Source organism: Megascapheus bottae, chromosome 18 (assembly GCF_031878675.1).
Source record: "Megascapheus bottae isolate mThoBot1 chromosome 18, mThoBot2.hap1, whole genome shotgun sequence".
NCBI lineage: Eukaryota > Metazoa > Chordata > Mammalia > Rodentia > Geomyidae > Megascapheus > Megascapheus bottae.
In genome coordinates this window covers 41,122,483-41,143,301 of record NC_143526.1, presented here as the reverse complement: position 1 = coordinate 41,143,301, position 20,819 = coordinate 41,122,483, and the positions used below count along the sequence as shown (strand labels likewise).

The 20,819-nt window shown below is 52.6% G+C and overlaps 1 protein-coding gene across 4 annotated transcripts; it reads left to right on the top strand.

The window, feature by feature from the left end:
* Positions 1–3,374: 3,374 nt before the first annotated feature.
* On the top strand, positions 3,375–16,294 carry Sall4 (spalt like transcription factor 4). 4 transcript variants are annotated; one of them, XM_090352878.1, is made up of 4 exons: positions 3,375–3,492; positions 10,153–11,155; positions 13,656–13,926; positions 14,501–16,294. In XM_090352878.1, exons 1-4 carry the CDS (start codon positions 3,375–3,377, stop codon positions 14,915–14,917), a joined length of 1,809 nt encoding a protein of 602 aa, XP_090209004.1. In that variant the 3' UTR covers positions 14,918–16,294. The 4 variants fall into 4 exon arrangements, with proteins under 4 accessions (XP_090209004.1, XP_090209002.1, XP_090209003.1 ...); XM_090352876.1 differs by having other exon boundaries at positions 10,153–11,157; positions 13,646–13,926; XM_090352877.1 differs by having other exon boundaries at positions 10,153–11,161.
* The last annotated feature ends 4,525 nt before the right edge of the window (positions 16,295–20,819 follow it).

Here is a 20,819-nt window from a genome sequence, read left to right as displayed (position 1 = left end):
CCTGCTCAGAACAAGCATAGAAAACAGTTTGGCTTGCTTTTTTTGTCTATTTCTTCCTTTCCCCAGTATCTTAAAGATAATTATTTACTTAAAAACAAAAACCTAGGGCCAGGAGTTTGGCTTAGTGGGAAAAATGCTTGCCTAGCATGCACAAAGACCCAGGTTCGATTCCTTGGTACCACATACATTGAAAAGGCTGGAAGTGGTGCTGTGGCTCAAGTGGCAGAGCACTAGCCTTGAGGAAAGTCCAAGGACACTGTTCAGGCCCTGAGTTCGAGCCCTAGGACGGGCAAAGAAAAAAAAAAACAAATGATTATTCTTTGGTACCTTGTATATTGTATATATGTTAATCTGTTTACTTGAAATAGGGAAGGGAAAGAAATAAACAAGATGATTGGGAGGGGGTGGGGGAGAGAAAGTAGGAGAAAAACATGGGAAGAGGTAACAATGTTCCAGAAGTAATGTACCCACTACCTGACAGATGTAACTGTAACCCCTCTATACTTAACAGACAATACAACTTAACAAAGTGCAACAATTATTCTTAATAAATCATTGCACAAAGGGATTACCATTCCTTAAATCAGGATCTGAGCTTGAATGCAGCAGTTCGGGGTCAAGTCACCCCCATTTCCTCCTTGCTGTCCTTATGGGGAAATTACATAGTTCATTTGCTTTTTGTTTTCAAAGCTGAGTAGGGTGGGCTGGCCTCAAAGTCAAAATTCCCGGCTCTGTTCCCAGAAAGCTGAGAAGTCTGGCACTCACCATCTTGCCTGGAGGGATTAAACTTTTTTCAAACCTGGTCCTCTAGAAAAGGATACTCCCTTTTGAAAGGTGTAAAAGGCAATGTCTTTATAATGTAATCATCCTTACTCTGAGCATATTTTTTTCTTCTTCTAAATTTGGCCCCACCCAGATCAAAAATCAGGAAGTAATAACTTTTCTTTAGGGACTTGTTAGGAAAATCATGCTTCAGACTCTGGATTGCTGAGGATTATAGGTGTGTACTGCCACACCCAGCTAAGAGTCCTTTTTGTTTTTGTTTTTGAAATGACATTCGTAAGAGGTTTACAAGGGAGGAAAAGTTCTCCAGGCCTGCCCGAGTGATTCTACCAGGCCCTTTTGACAGTTTTGAGTGCACATTGGTTTACCCTCCCCCCATTTTTCTTGTCTGGCCATCACGTCTATACTCAGTTATAGCAGGATGGCAGGTGTTGAAATATAAGGAAACCTTGGCCTGAGCAGAGGCACTGCACCTCAGCCCAGCTTCTTCCTAATGCAGTCTCTGTGCCTTGGACTGACTCAGTTTCCTTACTTTAAAGATGGAACAAATGAACAACTAAAAAGCCATTGATCAATCTCCCGCGGACAAAGACAAGACCTGGTCCATTCCGTGTTGCCTGCTTACCTGGGGTTCATGCAAGTACTTATTTCTTCATTTTGATATCTCACCCAGGTTGGCCACAACTTGAGATCCTCCCCCACCTTCCTTGGGCCTCCCAAAAATGGTTCTCACTTGGAGATTCAAGTGATACAGTGGTCACACCTTGTTCTAAGGGCAAAAATGGCTGAAAGGTTTTAACTACCACCTACCCAAGTAAGTAAATATAGCAATTCTATTCAGTGAGGTTTTCCTTAGGCACATTAGTATGTTCTACACTGTAAACCCAGTGTGGAGGCAATGAGATTTATGGGAGAAACCCCCTATACAGAAAAAGGGCTGGGAATGTCAAGATCAGTGAGCCTGGGCAGGGGTTAATTGGCTTTTTAATTCAGTCGCAGGGTTCGGAGCTTCTATGCATCGTGAGATCCTTACCTTTCCATTTCACTGTTGAGCCCTGGGTGTATCTTACTTGCTTTTGACAACATCCAAGAAAGATTTGTGAGCTGTAGTTCAAAAGCCCAGAAGTCAATCTTTCTCCAAGAAGGTCTTCTTGTTAGCTATCAATATCCCAAACATGATGAAGCTGGTTTATTTTTCTCCTGCGGGCTGTCCAAACACCCCAGGTGAACACATTAAGGAGCCCAGCATCCAATTTTGCTTTCCCTTCCTGATGAGCTCTCAGGTAATGCTGACAAGCCAGGGACTTAGCGAATGAGCAATCAAGAAAAGGCAAGGCAAAAAATGTGGAGGAAAGATTAGATTTGCACACTCCTTTGCAATGAAGAGAAATAGGGGGCGGGGGGGGGGGCGAAAGCCCAGACCCTTGGAAACACCAAGCAAGGACTTAGAAAGTGGGAAAATGGTCAAGATTTAGTGAGCATTTACTTTGTGCAAGGTAGTTTGCGGAATTAAACTTAGTATGAACGTACCAGGAAATCATAGAAACACACACACACACACACACATGGATTTCCTACCCTCGTCCTGTCAGGATCATAGGATTATTTTGAAGTATAAACCTTTTCTGTCATAAAATCTACCTTGCAAAACAAACTCCACACGTCAGCAACGCGGAGCCACCGTGGTTTAAGCTTTGGCGGGGTGGCTGGGCCCTCTGTGGGAGAAGACAGTACAGCGTTGGAGTAATAAAGTAGAGACTAGCCCGGCGTGGCTCCCGGGGGCGAGTGGGGGCGGGGAATGGAAGCGCCTGGTGTTTTGATATTATCTCTGACTACCTTCCCCTGGAATCTGCCTCTCCGTGTTTACTTTAGTCGCCAGTTATTTCCAAGGGTAGAGACGGGGAAAGTCGACGTGCGCATAGTAAGGACGGATCCGCTCCGGGGGTGGGGGTGGGGGGCGCGGTGCCGCGCTCCGAGGTGAACTCGGGGTGGGTGCGGGGGGGGGGGGGGAGCGCCCGATCTTCTCCGCCGTCCCCGGAACCGAGGGGCGACGCGTCGCGATCCCGAACGGAGACGTCCCGCCTCGGGGTGGGCTCAGAAGTTGAGAACCAAAGCGACCCAAAGCCCCGCAGCGAAGCCCCCGCGCTCCGGCGTGGGGCCGAGCGCGCAGCTGGGGCGGATCGACGGCGCGCCCGCGGACCCCCGTCCCCGCCGCGCCCCCGCAGGGCGCGCCCCACGACCCCCCTCCATTTTTGTAGCCCCCGCCCCCCCATCTCGCCCGCACCGCAGCCAATCTGCGCGCGGATGCTAATTGGCCGGGAACACGCCTTTGTCGCGTGGAGGGCCGGACTACAAGGCCCAGCATGCCTCGCCCCTCCCTGATCAATGAGGGCTTATTCAAATGAGCGCTGAGGTCTTGGACCCAGGCCAATCAGCTGTCAGGGCTCATGATAAATCGCAATGCATTATTGATAATAATAATTACCGGGACATGCGCGTTCCGGCCGAAGGGGGGTAAATTTCCCTACTCCGGGAATTTGTGGCGGAGAGGGCGAGTTTCCGCGGCGCTCCGGCCCCCCGATGCGCGCACCATGTCGAGGCGCAAGCAGGCGAAGCCCCAGCACATCAACTCGGAGGAGGACCGGGACGAGCAGCCGCCGCTGCCGGCCCCGGAGCTCGGAGAGGCGGCCCCGGCGGCCGGGGAGCCGGGTAAGTGCAGCCGGGGGGCGCCGGGCGGTCACGGGGACCCCGAGGCTCCGGCTCCCGGCGCGGGTGGTGGAGCCGTGGCTGGCGGGGCGGGGGGGGGGACTTCCCGGGGAAGAGCGGCGACCTCGCCTCGCCGTCCCCCCTCCCCGGGTCCGGGTGGATTTTCCTCGTTTCTCTCTTCCCGCCTGCGTAAGTTTCCCCCCCACTCTCTTATTGTAAAGTTGGCCCCCACTCGCTCTCCCTCGCCGCTCTCCGGCCCCTCGGCCCCCTTAATTGATTCCACTCTCCGCTCGCGCACCCCCTGAGCGCCCCCCGCCCGCCCGCGCGCCGCTTTTTAAAGAAAGAGACCCCCCAAAGGTCCCCACCCTCTCCGCCACCCGTGGGGGCTTTGTGGGAGGCTGGAGGAGGGGCGCGCCCGGGCCCCCCCAGGGCGATCCGCGGCCCTCGCCCCTCCCAGGCCCGGTGGGGGAGGGGGCGCGACCTCTCCCCACCCCCCGGGGCTCCGCGCGGCCACCCGCGCTGCGGGGCTGCGGCCCCCGAGGGCGGCGGCGGGGGCGCGCGCTTCGCCGCCCTCTTCCCCCTGGGCTCCCCCCGCCTCGCCCGGGTTATGCCGCCCGCCGATCTTCGCCCTAACCTTTCGGCGCCTGACCTCCAGCCATCTTTGATTTCCGACTTCCTAAAAATAACCGCGGCCCGCCCGGGGGTGCGGGCTCCGGGGCCCGGTGTGGCGGGCGCGCCGCCGCCCCGCCGGGGCCGCACGCGCCCCGCCGGCGTTCCGAGCACGGCTCTCCGGGGGGTCCGGGCTGCCCAGAACGCGCGCCCGGGAGGTGAAAGGGGAGAGGTCGGGCCGGGGCTGCGCGGTCGCGGCCGGGGCGAGCTCCCGAGGCTGACCCGGCCCGGGCTTCCGCGGGCCGCCAAAGTTCGGGGCCCCCAACACCGCGGGGTGCGGGGGCCAAACTCCCTGCCGCCCGCCCCTCCCGGGAGGGCCCGGGGCGAGTCCGTTCCTCACTATCTCCTCCCTGCCCGCCAAATTGTCGCCTGATCAATTTGGAGCGTATGCGTGGGGGAGGGGGCGCTTTTTTAAAATTTATTTTTTTTTCGCCTCCTCTCGGAGGTTTGCTCCCTCATTTCCCAGCCATGGATGGGCCGTGCGTGGCAACCTCGGACGCCCCTGACCCAAACTCTGGACGCCCCACTTTCTTGGGAAAACAGTTGCTACTGTTGGGCTTCCGATGAGGGAGATGTAAATTTTCCAAATTGATGATGGTCAAATGGAATCGTTCTTCGCACCCTTTCGAGAAAGTGTATCCAGAGCAAAGGAAATATTCCGCGGTGGCCAAAAAGGGGTGGCTGGGAGTCTCGTGGAGTGTTTTGGAGGGGGCGTAGCACGGGCAGGGCAGGGCGTGTTCGGTCCCTGCCGCTGGATGGGCGCTCTTTGTGCCTGGGCTGGGGGCCTGGGGGAGCGTGGAGAGGCCCACCTGGAACAAAAGGGTTAACCCTCCGCCCGCCTGCTTCCTCTGGAGGGGAGGGGCAGCTGAGCTCGTGGCCCTGACCCCTCCCCTGGTCCTGCGCTGACCTCCCCTGCCCCCTGCATTTTGGGTGGGCGCACACAAGTTGCATCAGGTTTAGTGGTTGGCACTTTTGGGGGGCGGGGGCTCGTTAGTAAGGATTTCCCACATCTCCCCTGCTGGAGTTGGCGTTAACGCAGCCTGGGCTCGGGCGCTGGGGCCGGGCCGGGCTTCGCTCCCACCGAGATTTGGGAGAGGAGTTAGCCATTGATCCCCGGGTTTGGCGCACCGCGGTCCGGCGGAGTTGCGCGCGGGCGCCCCCCGGAGGCGCGGTCGGCGGGCGAGGGCCCGCACCTGAGAGTGGGAAGGGATGGACTTAGCACCCCCCAGACACCCCCGGGATAGCCTCGGGGGACCGGCGCTGCGTTCTCGGCCCGATTTTCTGAGTCGTTAGAACCCTTGGTACCCCGGACGCATTTACAGGGAGCCCTCATTTGCAGCTCCGGAACAGAAGGTATTTCTCTCGACAGGCGCTTCTGCTGCATATTGGGGTGTTGGCATTTGACCGGCTTTCAGGGTCGATGATCCCCACAACCTTAAAAGACCAGATTGTAGTCGCTTTGTTTTGCCACGCCTTTTGAGAATGTAAGGTTTATTTTTTTTTCCTGGTTGTATGAAAGTGAAACGGGCACCATAATTAGATGAGGAAAACAGCATTTCAGGTGGTCTGGGAGATTAATACCCAAAGCGAAATTAGTATTTTCTCCAAAACAGTTTCAAATGCCCTTTGTGGTCAACTAAGTTCACTACAATGAAGACATCCAAATTTCTAGCAAACTCTTGCTGGAACCTAGTGGTAAATGACCTGCCTGCCTATACTGGCTTTAGTTAACATTTCAGGCATAAATTGTCCCTGTTTCCAATTTGGCACTTTCCCCCCTCCCTGTTTTTAAAAAATTCATTAAAGATAAATTGCGGGTAAGCCTTGCCTCACTGTGGAAAGGTACTCACACTCCAGTGAACCAGGTAAATGGTAGTGGGCCGTGGATGCTTCTCCTAGGCATTGGGACAGGGGACTGGGAAACCATTTTGGGAAGGCCAGATAATCATTGAAGTCTTAATATGAGTTTGAGCTGGGTAACTTTGAAGCCAGGAAGTCCTTTGAACATTGTAACACTAGGTGATTTAAACTGTAGGTCTGTGGGTCTCCAGTATGTGAGTGGTTGTTAGATGTGTTCAAAAGTAACAGTATTTTTTCTCCTTGTGTCAAGATAAATGTTGAGCTGGTCACTGAAAGAATTCTGTAGAAATACATAGATTTCCCCTCTCTCCCCTCCTCCCTTCCCCACACACTAGGCATCTCAAAGTACTTTGGCTTTAATTCTCATAGCCAGAGTGGCTGGTGTTTTGATTTGTTTAGAGTAAAAGTTGAAATAACTCTGCTGACCTCCCAAAATCTGGGGTCGGTGCTGGCTGCGGTTGGTGATGGGGCTGTTTTCCTTGATTCCAAGATGAGAAAGCCATAGCTAGTGTTGGAATTTGTTTGGGGTTGTGTGATGTCTTCCATTCTTTCAAATTTCACACGTGCCTTGGGAGAGTTGTAGCTTGCCATCTTGGAGCGGACACCTAGATATGTTTAAAAGCCTCAGTGCCAGCTAAATCTTCATTACCACTCAACAGCCATCTTTTCCCCCTTTCTTTTCTCTCTCCATCTGTGTGGGGCTTTGTTCCAGGGTGTCTGTAAGGGGGGCAAGCGGGGGACAAATCTTGCCCTGGTGGAGTTTGTAGATTTGCTTGGAAGACAGCAGAGGGAAGAGGGAACCTTCTAGAACCTTCATACAAACTCCCAGGCCTTATTTAACTTTTATACTCTTTCAAAAATCTCTACCATAGGGCCCCCTGAACTTTGATCAAAGACTGTTTGAAACTTTTTCTCTAAAGATCTTAATTAAGTAGAAAGCTCTTTCTTAGTCTAGTTAGCCATCTACAAGTTGAGTTAAAGGCAAGATTCTTAAGTGATATTAAACTGTTGCTTAAGAAAACCACTTTCAACTGGTTTAATTCTCTGGGGGCATGATTTTTTTTAAAGTATTTTTCCTCAGGGTGGGGGAGACAGGGTGGGGAGATAATCCTGTCCACTGTCAATTCTTTTAATATAGGAATCAAAAGATAAGCCTGAGTCATAATGCTTTTATCAAGATATACATACAGGCTTTTATTTTTCTAAGCAGTTTCTGTCTCAAGAATTTGATTGGCCTCTAGATTAACTTTCTTCCCATACAATAGTAGGAGTTATTTTCTCTCCATTTGGCCCGGATTGAATCCTAGACCCCTGCTGAGTTTACTGCATACTTCCCACTTAGTGGGTAACTGAATGTAGAGAGATAACCTTCCTAAAATTGGGCGTGGGGGTGGGGGGGAGGACAGCCAAGTAATCCCTCTGAACTTTGCTTTTCTTCCTTTCGGGTTAATTTAAGCATGCCCAGCAATTGTTCCTCCCGGAGCCCTCTTAGGCCTTGGCAAATACGCTCCCAATGTTTGTCCATGGAGAGGTGGAGGTAGCAGTACATTTTACTGCAAGAGCAAACAGAGCTGCTCCTGTTTTAAGATCCAAATGGATGTTGCTGGTGTTGGCTTGGAGGCGGGGGTGGGGGGGTGGGGAGTGGGGGGAGCAGGTAGTGGGCTGGGGGCTTGTTCCCTGCAAGTAGCTGGCATTTGGGTTGTAAATCACTGGGAACTGGTGGCTCCCCCTCCAGGAGAGGGGATTATTTAACCTTTCTTCTGCCAGGGATAGAGCCATACCAAGTAGTGTTGAGAACCCATTGAGTACAAGGGCCTGGAATAGGTGGGAACAGAAAACCTACAGAAGAGGGGCATGGGTGGTGGCTTCTGCAGGCCTGTAATCCTAACTCCTCAAGAGGCTGAGATCTGAAGACCTGGGATTGAAGCCAGTGTGGGCAGGAAAGTTTGGGGGAGGCTCTTTTTCTCCCTCTACCGAAAAGCCACAGGTAGAGTTGTGGTGTGGTAAAGTGAGTAGACGAGACAACAAAGGCTCAGAATGATGTGCTGGGTGACCAAGCCACTCAGGAGGCTGAAATCTGAGGATCCTATAATATAGTTCTAAAGCCAGCTCTGGCAAAAAAGATTCTGAGACTCTTGGCTCCAGTTAACCACCAGAAAACCAGAAGTGGCCCAGTGGCTCCAAGTGGAACACTAGCCAAAGATCTCAGGGACAGTGCCTAGACTGCAAGTTCAGCACCCCCCCCCCCCAAAAAAAGCTTGTCCAGACTCCCTAGTTTACACAGAAAAAATACATTGTTTCGGGTATGGGAGGTCACCCAGGGATTCACTTATCCTGAACATGTGCTAATTTTTTTTATTGTATAGAGGAGTTGCAGATATATTCATCAGATAGTAGGTGCATTACTTCTCACTTGCTGATACCCCTTCTCATGTTTTTGCCCCAATTTCCCTCCCCCCTCACCCAACATGTGCTAATTTTATGCAGTGCAATGCCTTTGTTTTGGGGCTGGTGGGGCTGGCAGGCTGGCCTAATCTTGCTCCACTTCTGGCTGAAGCTCTAGCCACATGTCCACTTTTGGCTTTTTTCTGGCTAATTAGTCTCATGGAATTTTCTACCAGGCTGGCTTCCAACCACAATCTCCAGATCTCAACCTCCTGAGTAGTTAGGATTTTGTATCTAATCAAGGCCACACCTTTGAAATATAGAGATAAAACACTGGGGAGGATTAACCTGTATTAGATGCTTATAATGTCTAGTCAAGGCCTGGTGGCTCACGCTTATAATCCTAGCTATGCAAGAGGCTGAGATCTGAGGGCCATAGTTCAAATTCTACCTAGGTGGGGAAGCTGTGAATCTTCTCTAATTGATCTCCAGGAAACAAAATGGGTCAGCATGGCAGAGAGCTAGCCTTGAGCAAAAGAGCTCTTTGGCGCATCACCCTGGCCTATTTCAAGCTCCAAGACTGACAAAATAGAGTCTAGCATCCTGTCCCATGTCCCGTGACCCAAACAGGTTGAGGAACCATAGCTGTAGTGGTGATTAAGTTAGACCTGGGTTCTGCCCTTACCACTATGATGTTTTCTTTCTTTCTTTGCCAGTTGAATCCCAGTCTTCGTGCATGCTAGGTAAGCACTCTTACGCTAGGCTAAACTCTTGGCTGTGGTGGTTTTCTTAATGCCTTAATAGAAGAAATGTTGTGTAAAACTCTGGCTTTATTCCTCAGTACCACATGAACAGAAAAGAATGAAGTAGCACTGTGGCTCAGGTGGTAAAGCTCTCGCCTTGAGCACAGAACAGGAACAGAGTTTAGGCCTGAGTTCAAGCCCCAGGACTGGCAATTTCTTTTCCCCCTAGTGTTTGTTTCATAACCTTCTGTCCCACTTGAGCCATAGCTCCATTTGTGGCTTTGGTGGCTATACTGGAGATAAGATGCTCTTCGAGTTTTCCTGCCTGGGCTAGCTTTGAATCTGAGATCTTCACATCTACTCTGACTCCTGAGTAGCTAAGATTGTAGGTGTGTACCCAGCAATTTTTTTTCTTTTTTCTTTTTTGCCAGTCCTGGGCTTGAGCTCAGGGCCTGAGCACTATCCTTGGACTTTCTCAAGGCTAGAGCTCTACCACTTGAGCCTCAGCACCACTTGCTGCTTTTTTTTCCTATATATGTGGTACCAAGGAATCGAACCCGGGTCTTCATGCATGCTAGGCAAGCACTTTAACCACTAGGCCAAACTCCTGGCCCCAATTTTTTTTCTTTTAAATCGTTAGCAAGGAGCTGTTTCCATGTATCAGGATTAAAGGAGTAGAAATAAGAGAGAAAGGAAAGATATCTTGTGCTACGAATATTGGGGCTGCCAGGAAATCTCTTCCCGGTACCTCTCAGGTCAGGGGACCAAGTTGATTTCTCCTAGAGGGTGAAAGCTCCTCCTGGCTCCAGCAGCCGTCCTCATCCTCATCTTTGACTCTGGCAGGCCTTGGCTTCTGGTCTCATCCTCCCTCTGCCTGTTGGGTTGGCTGTATCTCGAATCTCCATTGCCATACTTTGGAAGGCAGGGTGTAGGGGCTCCACCTAATGGCATTTGTAGTTCCTGGCGGGCAGACTTCTTAAGCTTCTCTCGATCTCTTCTCTCACAGGTGCCCCAATGAGCCTCCTGGGGAATGGTGATGACGAGGCCACTGGGGAGAAACCCACGATGAAGCGGCCTCGCCGGGAGGAGACCCACGTGTGTGAGAAGTGCTGCGCCGAGTTCTTCAGCCTCTCTGAGTTCTTGGACCATAAGAAAAATTGCACTAAAACTCCTCCTGTCCTCATCATGAACGACAGCGAGGGCGCAGTGCCCCCAGAGGACTTCTCCTGCCCTGTCCTGAGCCACCAGCCGCCCAGCCCCAGCCGGAAGGAGGGCCTCAGGGAGGGGGAGGGGAAGGACCGGCCTGGCACCGAGCCCATCTTTTACTTGAAGACAGAGACTGCCCTGCCCCCACCCCAGGACATAAGCTATTTACCCAAAGTCAAGGCCGGGCCTGCCAATGTGGCCCTGCAGGCCCTGCGGGGGTCCAAGATGGCCGTGAACCCACGGAGCCCCGACGTGTCCTCTGCGCCCGGGCCGGGCCCCCACAGCATCCCCTGGGTGCTGGAACAGATTCTGCGGCTGCAGCAGCAGCAGCTGCAGCAGATCCAGCTGACCGAACAGATCCGCATCCAGGTGAACATGTGGGCCTCGCATGCCCTGCACGCAGGCGTGGCCGGCTCGGAAGCCCTCAAAAACCTGGGCAGCCACGTGTCCCAGCAGGTGTCGGCTGCCGTGGCATTGCTCAGCCAGAAAGCGGGGAGTCAGAGTCTCTCTCTGGATGCCCTGAAGCAAGCCAAGCTACCTCACGCCAACCTCCCGACGGCCAGCAGCCCTCTGACCTCGGGACTGACTCCCTTTGCCCTGAAGCCCGACGGGGCCCGCGTGCTCCCTAATGTCGTGTCCCGGCTTCCGGGTGCTTTGCTACCTCAGGGCTCCGGCTCTGTGCTCATACAGAGTCCTTTCTCCACGGTGGGGCTGGACCCATCCAAGAAAGGCAAAGGAAAGCCCCCCAGCATGGCCGCCGTGGACACCAAACCCAAAGCCGAGGCCCCGCTCTACAAACACAAGTGTAAGTACTGTAGCAAGGTGTTCGGGACTGATAGCTCCCTGCAGATCCATCTGCGCTCCCATACCGGAGAGAGACCCTACGTGTGCTCTGTCTGTGGTCACCGCTTCACCACCAAGGGCAACCTCAAGGTCCACTTCCACCGGCACCCCCAGGTGAAGGCCAACCCCCAGCTCTTTGCCGAATTCCAGGACAAAGTGGCGTCGGGGCCCGGCCTCCCCTACGCCCCCTCCACCCCTGCCCCTGTAGACGACTCGAGCCTCTCTCTAGACAGCAAACCTGTCCTGGTAGCGGGCGCCCCCTCCTTAGGGCTCCCTCCAAACCTCTCTTCAGGAGCCAGCCCCAAGGACCTCGCCGGGGGCCCCCCACCCCACGACCCCCAGCCCAGGCTGCCGCCAGAAAGCGCCAACGGCCTGGTGTTAGCTGGGGTGGGGCCCAACCACGCTTCCCCGAGGGTTGGTGGCGTGCAGGGGAGCGGGGCCCCCGAGCCAGGGTCCGAGACCCTGAAGTTGCAGCAGCTGGTAGAAAACATTGATAAGACCACCCTCGACCCCAACGAGTGTGCCATCTGCCACCGCGTGCTGAGCTGCCAGAGCGCGCTCAAGATGCACTACCGCACGCACACGGGCGAGCGGCCCTTCCGCTGCCGCGTGTGCGGCCGCGCCTTCTCCACCAAGGGCAACCTGAAGACACACCTCGGGGTGCACCGCACCAGCATGGCCTTCAAGACGCAGCACTCGTGCCCCATCTGCCAGAAGAAGTTCACCAACGCCGTCATGCTGCAACACCACATCCGCATGCACATGGGCGGCCAGATCCCCAACACGCCACTCCCCGACAGCCCCCGCCACTTCCCACCCGAGCCCGCGGTAGTGAGCGAGCCTGCCGGCGTCCCATGCCACGAGGACGCCCTGCCCAGCATGGATGTGGACGACATGGGTACTCAGGATGCCACCGGTGGCCCCTCGAAGGTCCCTGCGCCTCCTCTGCCCAGAGCCCACCTGCCGTCACCCCCTCGGGGCTTCTCCGTGGTGACCGCCGCAGAGGCCCCCGGGAAAGTGGGGCCCAGTCCCTTGGACCTGCAGCGCCAGAGCAGCCGGGAAAACAGCTCCATGGAGAGCGATGGCCTGACCAACGACTTGTCCCCACTCCTAGGCGACCCAGAGTATCAGAGCCGAAGCCCCGATGCCATGGAAACCTTGTCCTTCCAGGCCGTATCCCCTGCCACTAGTCAGGCAGAAAGCGTCCAGTCCAGATCTCCCGATGGGGGCAAGGCTGAGAGCTCGGAAAGCAGCCGCACTGACACGGAAGGTGATGGAGCTTTGGATTTCACTTAGGTCCCTTGTGGGCTCAAGGTCATCAAAGGAAATCTGGGTTGAACACCCAAACAGTGATCTGAAGCTGCTCCTGTGGGGCCATTAGATGTCCTGCGCTTTCGGGGTGGGGGCAGAATAACTCCCTCTCTTCCTGGGGTGACCATGCGCTGTCAGGCAGACTGGGGATGAACAGGGGACTTGGTTCACTGGGTAACACTGTACCACTCAATCAGAGGGAGGGCAGGAAGCAGATTCTGAGCAGGCACCAAAGGGAACTTTTGAGGCTGTCCGGGGTCTGAACTCAGCCCATGATCCATGCTGAGCCATGCTTCTCGTAGTTTTGTTTTGTTCTGCACTGCTTGGTTTTGAGATCTTCCTGCCTGGCTGTGTGCTTGGCCAAGAACTTATATTTCCCCCTATAGCTGGAATGGCTGGCACTTGCCACCACAAACCTCATTACTTTTTCTGCCCAGGCTAGCCTAGAACTACAGTCCTCTCTGTCTTGGCCTCTCAGCTTTTCCTATAGCTAGGATGGCAATACCCAATAGGTTATTTATTGCTTTAGATAGAGGATGAGAGGCTGGAATATCTCTTGTTCTGGGCTTGCCTCAAACCACAATCTTCTCGGTCTCAGCCTCCCACATTAAGGGTTATAGGTATGAGTCCCTAGTGTCCCCCTAAAGGGAGGTAGCAACTTAGGTGGAAATTTTGTATGTGACCCTGTGTTGAAAAGAAAAAGAGTAAGTTTTTCTAAAGTTCTTCTCCCGCCCCCCGCTTTTCTTTGTGTGTGCCAGCCAGTCTCGGCTTGAATTCTGGGCCTAGGCACTCTCTGAGGTTTTGTGTTCAAGGCTAGCGCTCTGCCACTTGAGCTTATATTTCTGCCCTGGCTTTTTTGCTGGCTCATTTGGAGAGGAGAGTCTCACAGATTTCCCGCTTAGGCTTTGAATCATGACCCTCAAGTCTCAGCCTCCTGAGTAGCTGGGTTGACCAATGTGAGCTAATGATAACTGGCTTCTAAGTGTTTAATTCTTATTCTTGAAGGACAACTTGCTTTTGAGGTACACATTTTCTGTCCAGCTTGGACAGTTGTTTTTAAAAGGTTTTGCTTAGAAAAATGGAATGAGTATTGGGATAGTGAAGGTTTGGATTTTCTTTTTTTTTTCTTTGCACAGTAGGCGGAACCAGACTCCCCCCCACGTTTATCCGAGCGCATCCCACCTATGTGAAAGTTGAAGTTCCTGGCACCTTCGTGGGCCCCTCCACAGCGCCTCCTGGCGTGACACCCCTGCTCGCCTCCCAGCCACGCCGACAGGCCAAGCAACATGGCTGTACACGGTGTGGGAAGAACTTCTCATCTGCTAGTGCCCTGCAGATTCACGAGCGGACACACACGGGGGAGAAGCCATTTGTGTGCAACATCTGCGGGCGGGCTTTCACCACCAAAGGCAACCTGAAGGTGGGTCTGGGGTTGGAAAGGGCGGGACTGGGGTAAGTGGCTTGCAGGCCTGCATCTCCTCTGTTGAACCATGATTCCCCGGATTGGCTTCTGTCCCCAACCTTAGATCTCAGCCTCTGAGCAGTTAGGATTACAGGGGTGAGCCAGTGATGCATGTAGGCTCAGATCTGAACTCTTTCTTTCTCCCTTTTGTGCCTGGCCTGAGGCTTGAACTCAGGGTCTGGCACTGTTCAGGAGTTCCTTTTGCGCTCAAGGGAAGTGCTCTACCATGTAAGCTACATCTCTGCTTCTGGCTTTTCTGAGTGGTTCATTGGAGATGAAAATATGGATTTTCCTTCTCTGACTGACTTTGAGCCATGATCCTCAGAGCTCAGCCTCCTGAATAGCGAGGATGACAGATGTTCAGCCTGGCTGAACTTCCTGTCACTGTGTTTGATTTCTCAGTCTAGAAAGTACAGTCAGGTATTGTTGGGGTGAGCCGCACCCCACGTGGCTAACTATTTGATCCTGCCAGAAGTAGCCAAACTTCTGTCTGATAGCAGCCCCCCCTCCTTCCATTCTGTCACCTCCCCAGGTCCACTACATGACCCACGGCTCAAGCAACAACGCTGCCCGCCGTGGGAGGAAGCTGGCCATCGAAAATACCGTGGCGCTGCTGGGTGCTGATGGTAAGAGGGTCTCCGACGTGTTTCCCAAGGAAATCCTGGCCCCCTCAGTGGGCGTGGACCCTGTGACGTGGAACCAGTATACCAGCGTGCTCAATGGTGGTCTGGCCACAAAGGCCAACGAGATCTCGGTCATCCAGAGTGGTGGCATCTCCACCCTCCCAGTGTCCCTGGGCGCTGGCCCCGGGAACAACGCCACTGTCACCAAGATGGATGCGGGGCAAGCTGGTGGCAGCGCTGAGGTGGAAAAGCCAGGCGTGCCAGATGGAGCGGCCCGAACCCAGTTCCCTCATTTCCTGGAGGAGAACGAGATCGCGGTCAGCTAAGCCAGAGCCAAGCCGAAGCCCAGCAGAAGCCAGAAGGGCGTTTCTGGTCCTGGGCTCCCTTCTCCTGCGTTTCGTTCTTTTCTTACTGGTATATAGTGTTTACTGTTGTGACCACAGCCCAGCCTGGGCCGTCTCACAGTCACTCACCCTTGTGAAGAGAGAAAGAACCAACAAACACCACTGCCACCCCTGGGGGAAAAGTTATACCCAGACTCACAGACCTAAGAAAAATGTATTTGTTTTGTTTTTGTTTTTGGAAGGAAGCGGGTCTTGCAAAGTTGTTTTGTTATGTGTGACAAACTGGATACTTAGTTTTTGTACAGCTTAGAGTGACTGTCTCCAACTTCTGCCACCTGTTTCAAGGTGACGCTTGGAGCTTCCCCAATCACAGCAGAAGACAACTACTAATCGAGGGGGGAGGGTACTGAGTTTCCCATGGGGGCTCTGGTACTGGACTTGGTTTCTAGTCATGTGTTTGTTTAGGTCCTCTACCCTCCCCCTAATCCCCATAATTCCGTTGATTTTGGTATTTGGGGTCTGAACTCAGGGCCTGGGTAGTGACCCTCAGCTTCCACTCAAGGCTGGTGCTCTACTACTTGAGCCATATCTCTATATTTTTTGGTGGGAGGTGGTGGTTGGTTAATTAGAGACAAGTCTCATGGACTTTTCTGCCTAGGCTGGCTTTGAACTGTGATCCTTAGCTCTCTGCTTCCTGAGTAGCTAGGATTACAGGTGTGAGCTACTAGTGCCTGTCTGTTTTTGCTTTTTGAATGTACTTAAAAAAAATGGAAAAAGAAAAAAAAAAAAACCCAGGAAGCTAAGGTTGTAGAATGAAAACTTGTTCCTCTGTAGGAGCTTAGTATGGCGCCCCCCTCTGGGCTCCTCCAGTCCTGAGGGAGCCCATGTGTGCGTTGCTGCTTATTTAACTACAGTCCGTGTGGGGCCCCAAGAGTGCCTGCTGTTCCCCGTCACCCCAGCACCCTTGCTTCAGCAGACGACAGAGCCAGGGGACAGCTATGGGGTGGGGGTCCTGGGTGAGGAGGGCCTGGCCCTGCGGAGCTTGTTCTGTGGAACAATGACTTTCTCCTCCTTGGAGAAGGAACCCATAGACAGGTCCCCATCCCAGGCTCCCGTGCCAACCTGTGATTTTTGTTTCCTTGGTGTAACTTAAGCCAAGTCATGAAGTTTGGTTCTCTCCCCTATTCTACTCCTTCTCTGCACCGCACCCCCCGTCCCCCAGCCCTGAGAATTGTGAAGGCTGCAGAGTTGGGCCAGGCCACGTCCTGGGTATGATAGCTTTAATTTATCTACCTCAGTTTTTAAAAGACGTTCTTTTTTTGTTATTGTTGCTGCAGTCTCTTTCTTTCCTTTTTGACCAGTGAGTTGATGTGTTATGGGTGGGAACAGTTAGACCTTCTGTGACATCTTTGATGGCTTTATTATTGACCTCTTTTGTACCGGGGACAATATTGGATGGATGGATGGATGGAAAGTTGGCTACTGGTTTCAGGAGGACAAAGGACCCAGCCTCTGGGGGGTGGGGGGAGTCCCCTTTCACTGTGTCCAAGCTCCTCCATATTGGAATAAGGACGAAGATTGCACCCCAGCTTTTGTCTCTTCCATATTGCACCTGACTTTAGGATCCAAAAAGATTGTTTCTTGCCAAGTTGTGCCTTTCCTTCCAGAATTGTAAGTGTTCGTGTTGCTGGGCTCAGCTGCTTACCCTGTGAGGTGAGCATCATTCCAGGGGCTAGCATCCCCAAAACCTCCGCACTGCCCAGCCCAGCTGAACACACTGCCAACGAATGGGGGCCCTGCAGGAGGTCCCCTGGGGTTTGTACCTGCTGATGCTGTTGGAAAATAAAATTTGAATGTCTTCCCCCCCAAACGCGGTGTGAATGGACATTTTTATTTCCTGGAATATTCTGATTTTACCTTTCCAACACTTGCTTCTCTGGCACACATGCTCTGTCTGACATCCTTAGAATGACAGAATTCTAGAGCATTTGCTGGGGCTTACAGAGGGCTGTTCTTTGCCCTTTCTCACCTGGTATAGGGTCTGTGGGCGGACGTGATGTGCACGTCTTACCATTTTGTGTTCTTGCTAGATGCCTGGGAGCTGCGATTTGCTGTTTTTAAAACAGAATTGTCAGGGCCAGGAATTTGGCCTAGTGGCAGAGTGCTTGCCTAGCATGCATAAAGACCCAGGGTCCATTCCTTGGTACCACATACATAGAAAAAAGCCGGAAGTGGTGCTGAGGCTCAGGTGATAGAGCCTTGAGAAAATCCAAGAACAGTGCTCAGGCCCTAAGTTCAAGCCCAGAACTGGCAAAAAGCAAAACAAACAAACAAAAAAACCAGGATTGTCAGAAGCTAGTTTTCATCCACAGGAAAAAGGGCTGAGGGCCAAATTGTCCCAGTGGCCTATGAGCTTATTTCCTATTAACCAGCAAAAGCCCCTGGTAGAGGTGCAAAAAAGTGGTAGTGTGCTAGCCTTGAGCAGAAAACGCCAAGTGAAGACTTCAAGCTCTGAGCTTAACCCTAGTAGTGACCATAGGGAGATGAGAAGATTATATAAACTAGGCTAACAGGGAAAACTTTTCTGTCCATTAAAATTGGCTCTTGAAGCTGGGCTCTAGTTGCTCATGCCTGTAATCCTAGCTACTCAGGAAGCTGAGACCTGAAGATCACCAGTTCAAAGCCAGCCCAGGCACAAAAGGACCCAAGACTTATCTCCAATTAATCATTAGAAAAACGATAAATGGGGATGTGGCTACAGGGGTAGGGCAGTAGACTTGAGCTGAAGAGCTCAAGGAAAATGTCCAGGCCCAGAGTTCAAGCCCTGTGACCAAAAAAAAAAAAAAAAAAAAAGCCACAGGGGTAGAGTTACAGCACAGTATAGGGTGATAGCTAGCATCCATGAGGTCCTGGGTAAAGTCCCCAGCACAAAATGAGGGAGATCCCCCCCCTCCCCCATTTTTTTTTGCTTTTTTTCTCTCCATGTGCTCTGGTCTTGGGCCTTGAAATCAGGGCCTGGATGCTGTCCTTTGTGCTTTTTTGTTCAAGGCTAGTGTTCTGCCAATTAAGCTACTTCTGGCATTTTTGGTATTTCCTTGGAGGTTAAGACTCTCATGGACTTTATACTACCCCAGCTGTTTTGAACCACAGTTTGGATCTCAGCTTCCTGAGTCGCTTAGGATACCAGGTATGAACAACATGTGCTTAGTTCTGCTTTCCTCCCCATTCTCTCCCACTCCCCCTCTTCCTCCCCTTCTCTCCCCCCCCCCCCTTCTTGTCACTGCCAGACCTGGGGCTTGAGCTCAGGGTCTCCTGCCTGAGCTAGGCAAATACTACCATTAAGCCACATTCCCAGCCCTCTGATAGCTTCTTTACTGAAATTATTGTCCCCAATTGGCCTCATCTTCCTCTTTATTTTTCTGATGTTTTATACAATAATCAAGAGAAGAAGAGTGGAATTTAGGATTGCTAATCTTTGAAATTTTCTTCTTCCCCCACTTTTTCCTCCTGGTACTTAACGTTTGAACTCAAGGCCTTGCTTGCCTGACTCGCACCCTTCCATCTGAGCTACATTTCCACACCTGGCTTTTGGTGAGGTTATTTTGGAGATGGAATCTAGCAAACTTTACTGCCCAGACTGTCTGCAAGCCACAGTCCTTCAGATCTGACTCCTGAGTAACTGGGATTACAGGTGTGGGCTGGGGTACCCCTCATTGGTAGCAGTGCTTGCCTAGCAGGACCACCTGAAGTCTTTTTCTCAAGGTCTTCGCTTTCAGTCTTACGAAGATGCCTTGGTGGCTGGGGGTTTGGCCTAGTGGTAAAGTGCTCACCTAGCATGCATGAAGACCCAGGTTCGATTCCTCAGTACCACATATGTAGAAAAAAGCTGGAAGTAGTGCTGTGGCTCAAATGGTAGGGTTCTAACGTTGAAAAAGTCCAAGGACACTGCTCAGGCCCTGAGTTCAAGCCCCAGGACTGGCAAAAAAAGAAAAATAGAAGGAAAAAAAAAAAGATGCTTTGGCTTGATTGTCCCCTGTCTTTGAACACTTGATTGGAATGCTGTAAGGTCTCTGTACATACTACTGAAACCAATGATTGACTGGATCGAATGCTTGATTCTTGCTTATCCACCCCTCTCCTTTGTACTGTGGGGTTAATAAAAGCAATAAATAAAAACAATATATTAGCCGTTTGCCAGGGGCATCACACCTGTCATCCTACCTACTCAGGAGGCTGAGATCTGAGGATTGCAGGTGGAAACCAGCCTGAGTAGGAGAGGCCGCGAGACTCCAATTAACCAAAAGAACTTAGGGACAGTCCCCAGGCCCTGAGTTTGTGCCTGAGGACAGATTTTTTTTTTTAAAGTTCAAAGCCTACCTGGGAAGAAGAGGCCACAGAGACATCAATTGGCCACCAAAAAACACAGAAGTAGAGCTGTGGCTAGTGTTACAGTGACAGCCTTAAGCACCAAAGCTCAGGGACAGTACCTAGGACACTGAGTTCAAGCCCCATGAATGGAGTGACACCAAAACCTGTGGACCTTAGGTTGAGGTTTTACATTCATTATCTCCTGGGTGATGGCTATTGCCTGGGTGGCAGAGGCCTGGAGAAGACAGACAGCCTAAGGCTTGTAGCTGAGCTGTGGTGAGGGACAGGCATACAGAGGCTGCAGAGAAAAGCCACTTGGGGAGAGTGGGACCCACTCTGTCCATGCAGTCCACAGCGTGCTTGGCTGGATTCTGATTACACGCTGTCTACATGAGCATCATTCTGTTTTAGTGTTAATTTGATGCTGGGTCTAGAAATTAGAGCTTTGCACACCTAGGTGAGCTGACCACTGAGTCACACATGGTTCTGTGTTGCTGCATTATGGGAGAAGTAGGAGAGAAAGCAGGAAGCAAGACAGACCTGGCCACATCCGTTGGCTGAATATCACCCCTTCCTCCTCAAAGGTGGGAAACAGGGTGCTGCCTTTCCTTGAGGAACTTTTCTGGGACTGGGAGATGAGTCACTGGCCTGGGATTCTTCCTCCTTGGAGATCCACCACTGGGTATTGAGCGGTAAACAGCACAAGGCATCCTAACCACCGGGAATACCATCTGCTGTCGCTTTGCTGTCCTTGCCAGTGCATTAGTTTATAGAGTGTTACATTTTGAGGTTCTTTCATTCTTTGTTGAATTCTTTGAGTCAAGATCTTACTGTGTAGCCAGACTGGCCTGGAACCCATCCTCCTGAGTGCTGGGACTACAGGCCCAGCTCTTACATATCGATCTAATTATCAGCCATCCTCTCCTTCCTTCCCTCTGCGGACCTCAAAACTTCCACAGGTCTCTGTGAAGCCTGTGGTTGCAAACACGTGTGAAGGAGTCCTGCGTGTGTGTGCTGTGACTGAGGACGCAGTGCAGACACACGTGCAAGGCCCAGGGATGGGATGTGAAAATGAAGACCTGCAGGTAGGTGGGTGGGTGCTCGGGTGAGTTCTGGGGTGTACCTGGCTGTGAAGCCCAGGAAACCAGGCTGAAGGTGGGAAGGTGAGAGCCACGGGGTGTGTCCGTGTGGTTCCTGGTGACCCACAGGCGTGAGATTCAGGGTGGGGAGATACAGGTGGTCGAAAGAGAGGGGTACGGCAGTCTGGGCGAGCTTGCGACTGGATCTGGGGTGTCGGGGTGCGTGCTGGGGGGCTTCTGTGGCGGGGAATGTGGGAGCTGGGGCAGGTGCGCGCGTCGGCGGGGTGACCGCGGGAGGCTGGGGGCGGGGAAGGGGCGTGCTGCGGCGGGGCGCGCGCGCGCACGGCGGGGCGGGGGGCGCGTGGCCGGGTGGGCGCGCGTGGGGGGCGCGCGGCGCGGACCCGGGCCGAGGACACTGCGGCGGCGTCGGCAGCGGG

What these genes read in the sequence shown, in the direction of transcription:
- Sall4 (XM_090352875.1), top strand. Translation starts at nt 3,375, where the DNA reads ATGTCGAGGCGCAAGCAGGCGAAGCCCCAGCACATCAACTCGGAGGAG. An exon ending in CAGCCGCACTGACACGGAAG is followed by an intron (nt 12,466 to 13,645) that starts GTGATGGAGCTT and finishes TTTGCACAGTAG; the next exon opens with GCGGAACCAGACTCCCCCCC. An exon ending in CCACCAAAGGCAACCTGAAG is followed by an intron (nt 13,927 to 14,500) that starts GTGGGTCTGGGG and finishes TCACCTCCCCAG; the next exon opens with GTCCACTACATGACCCACGG.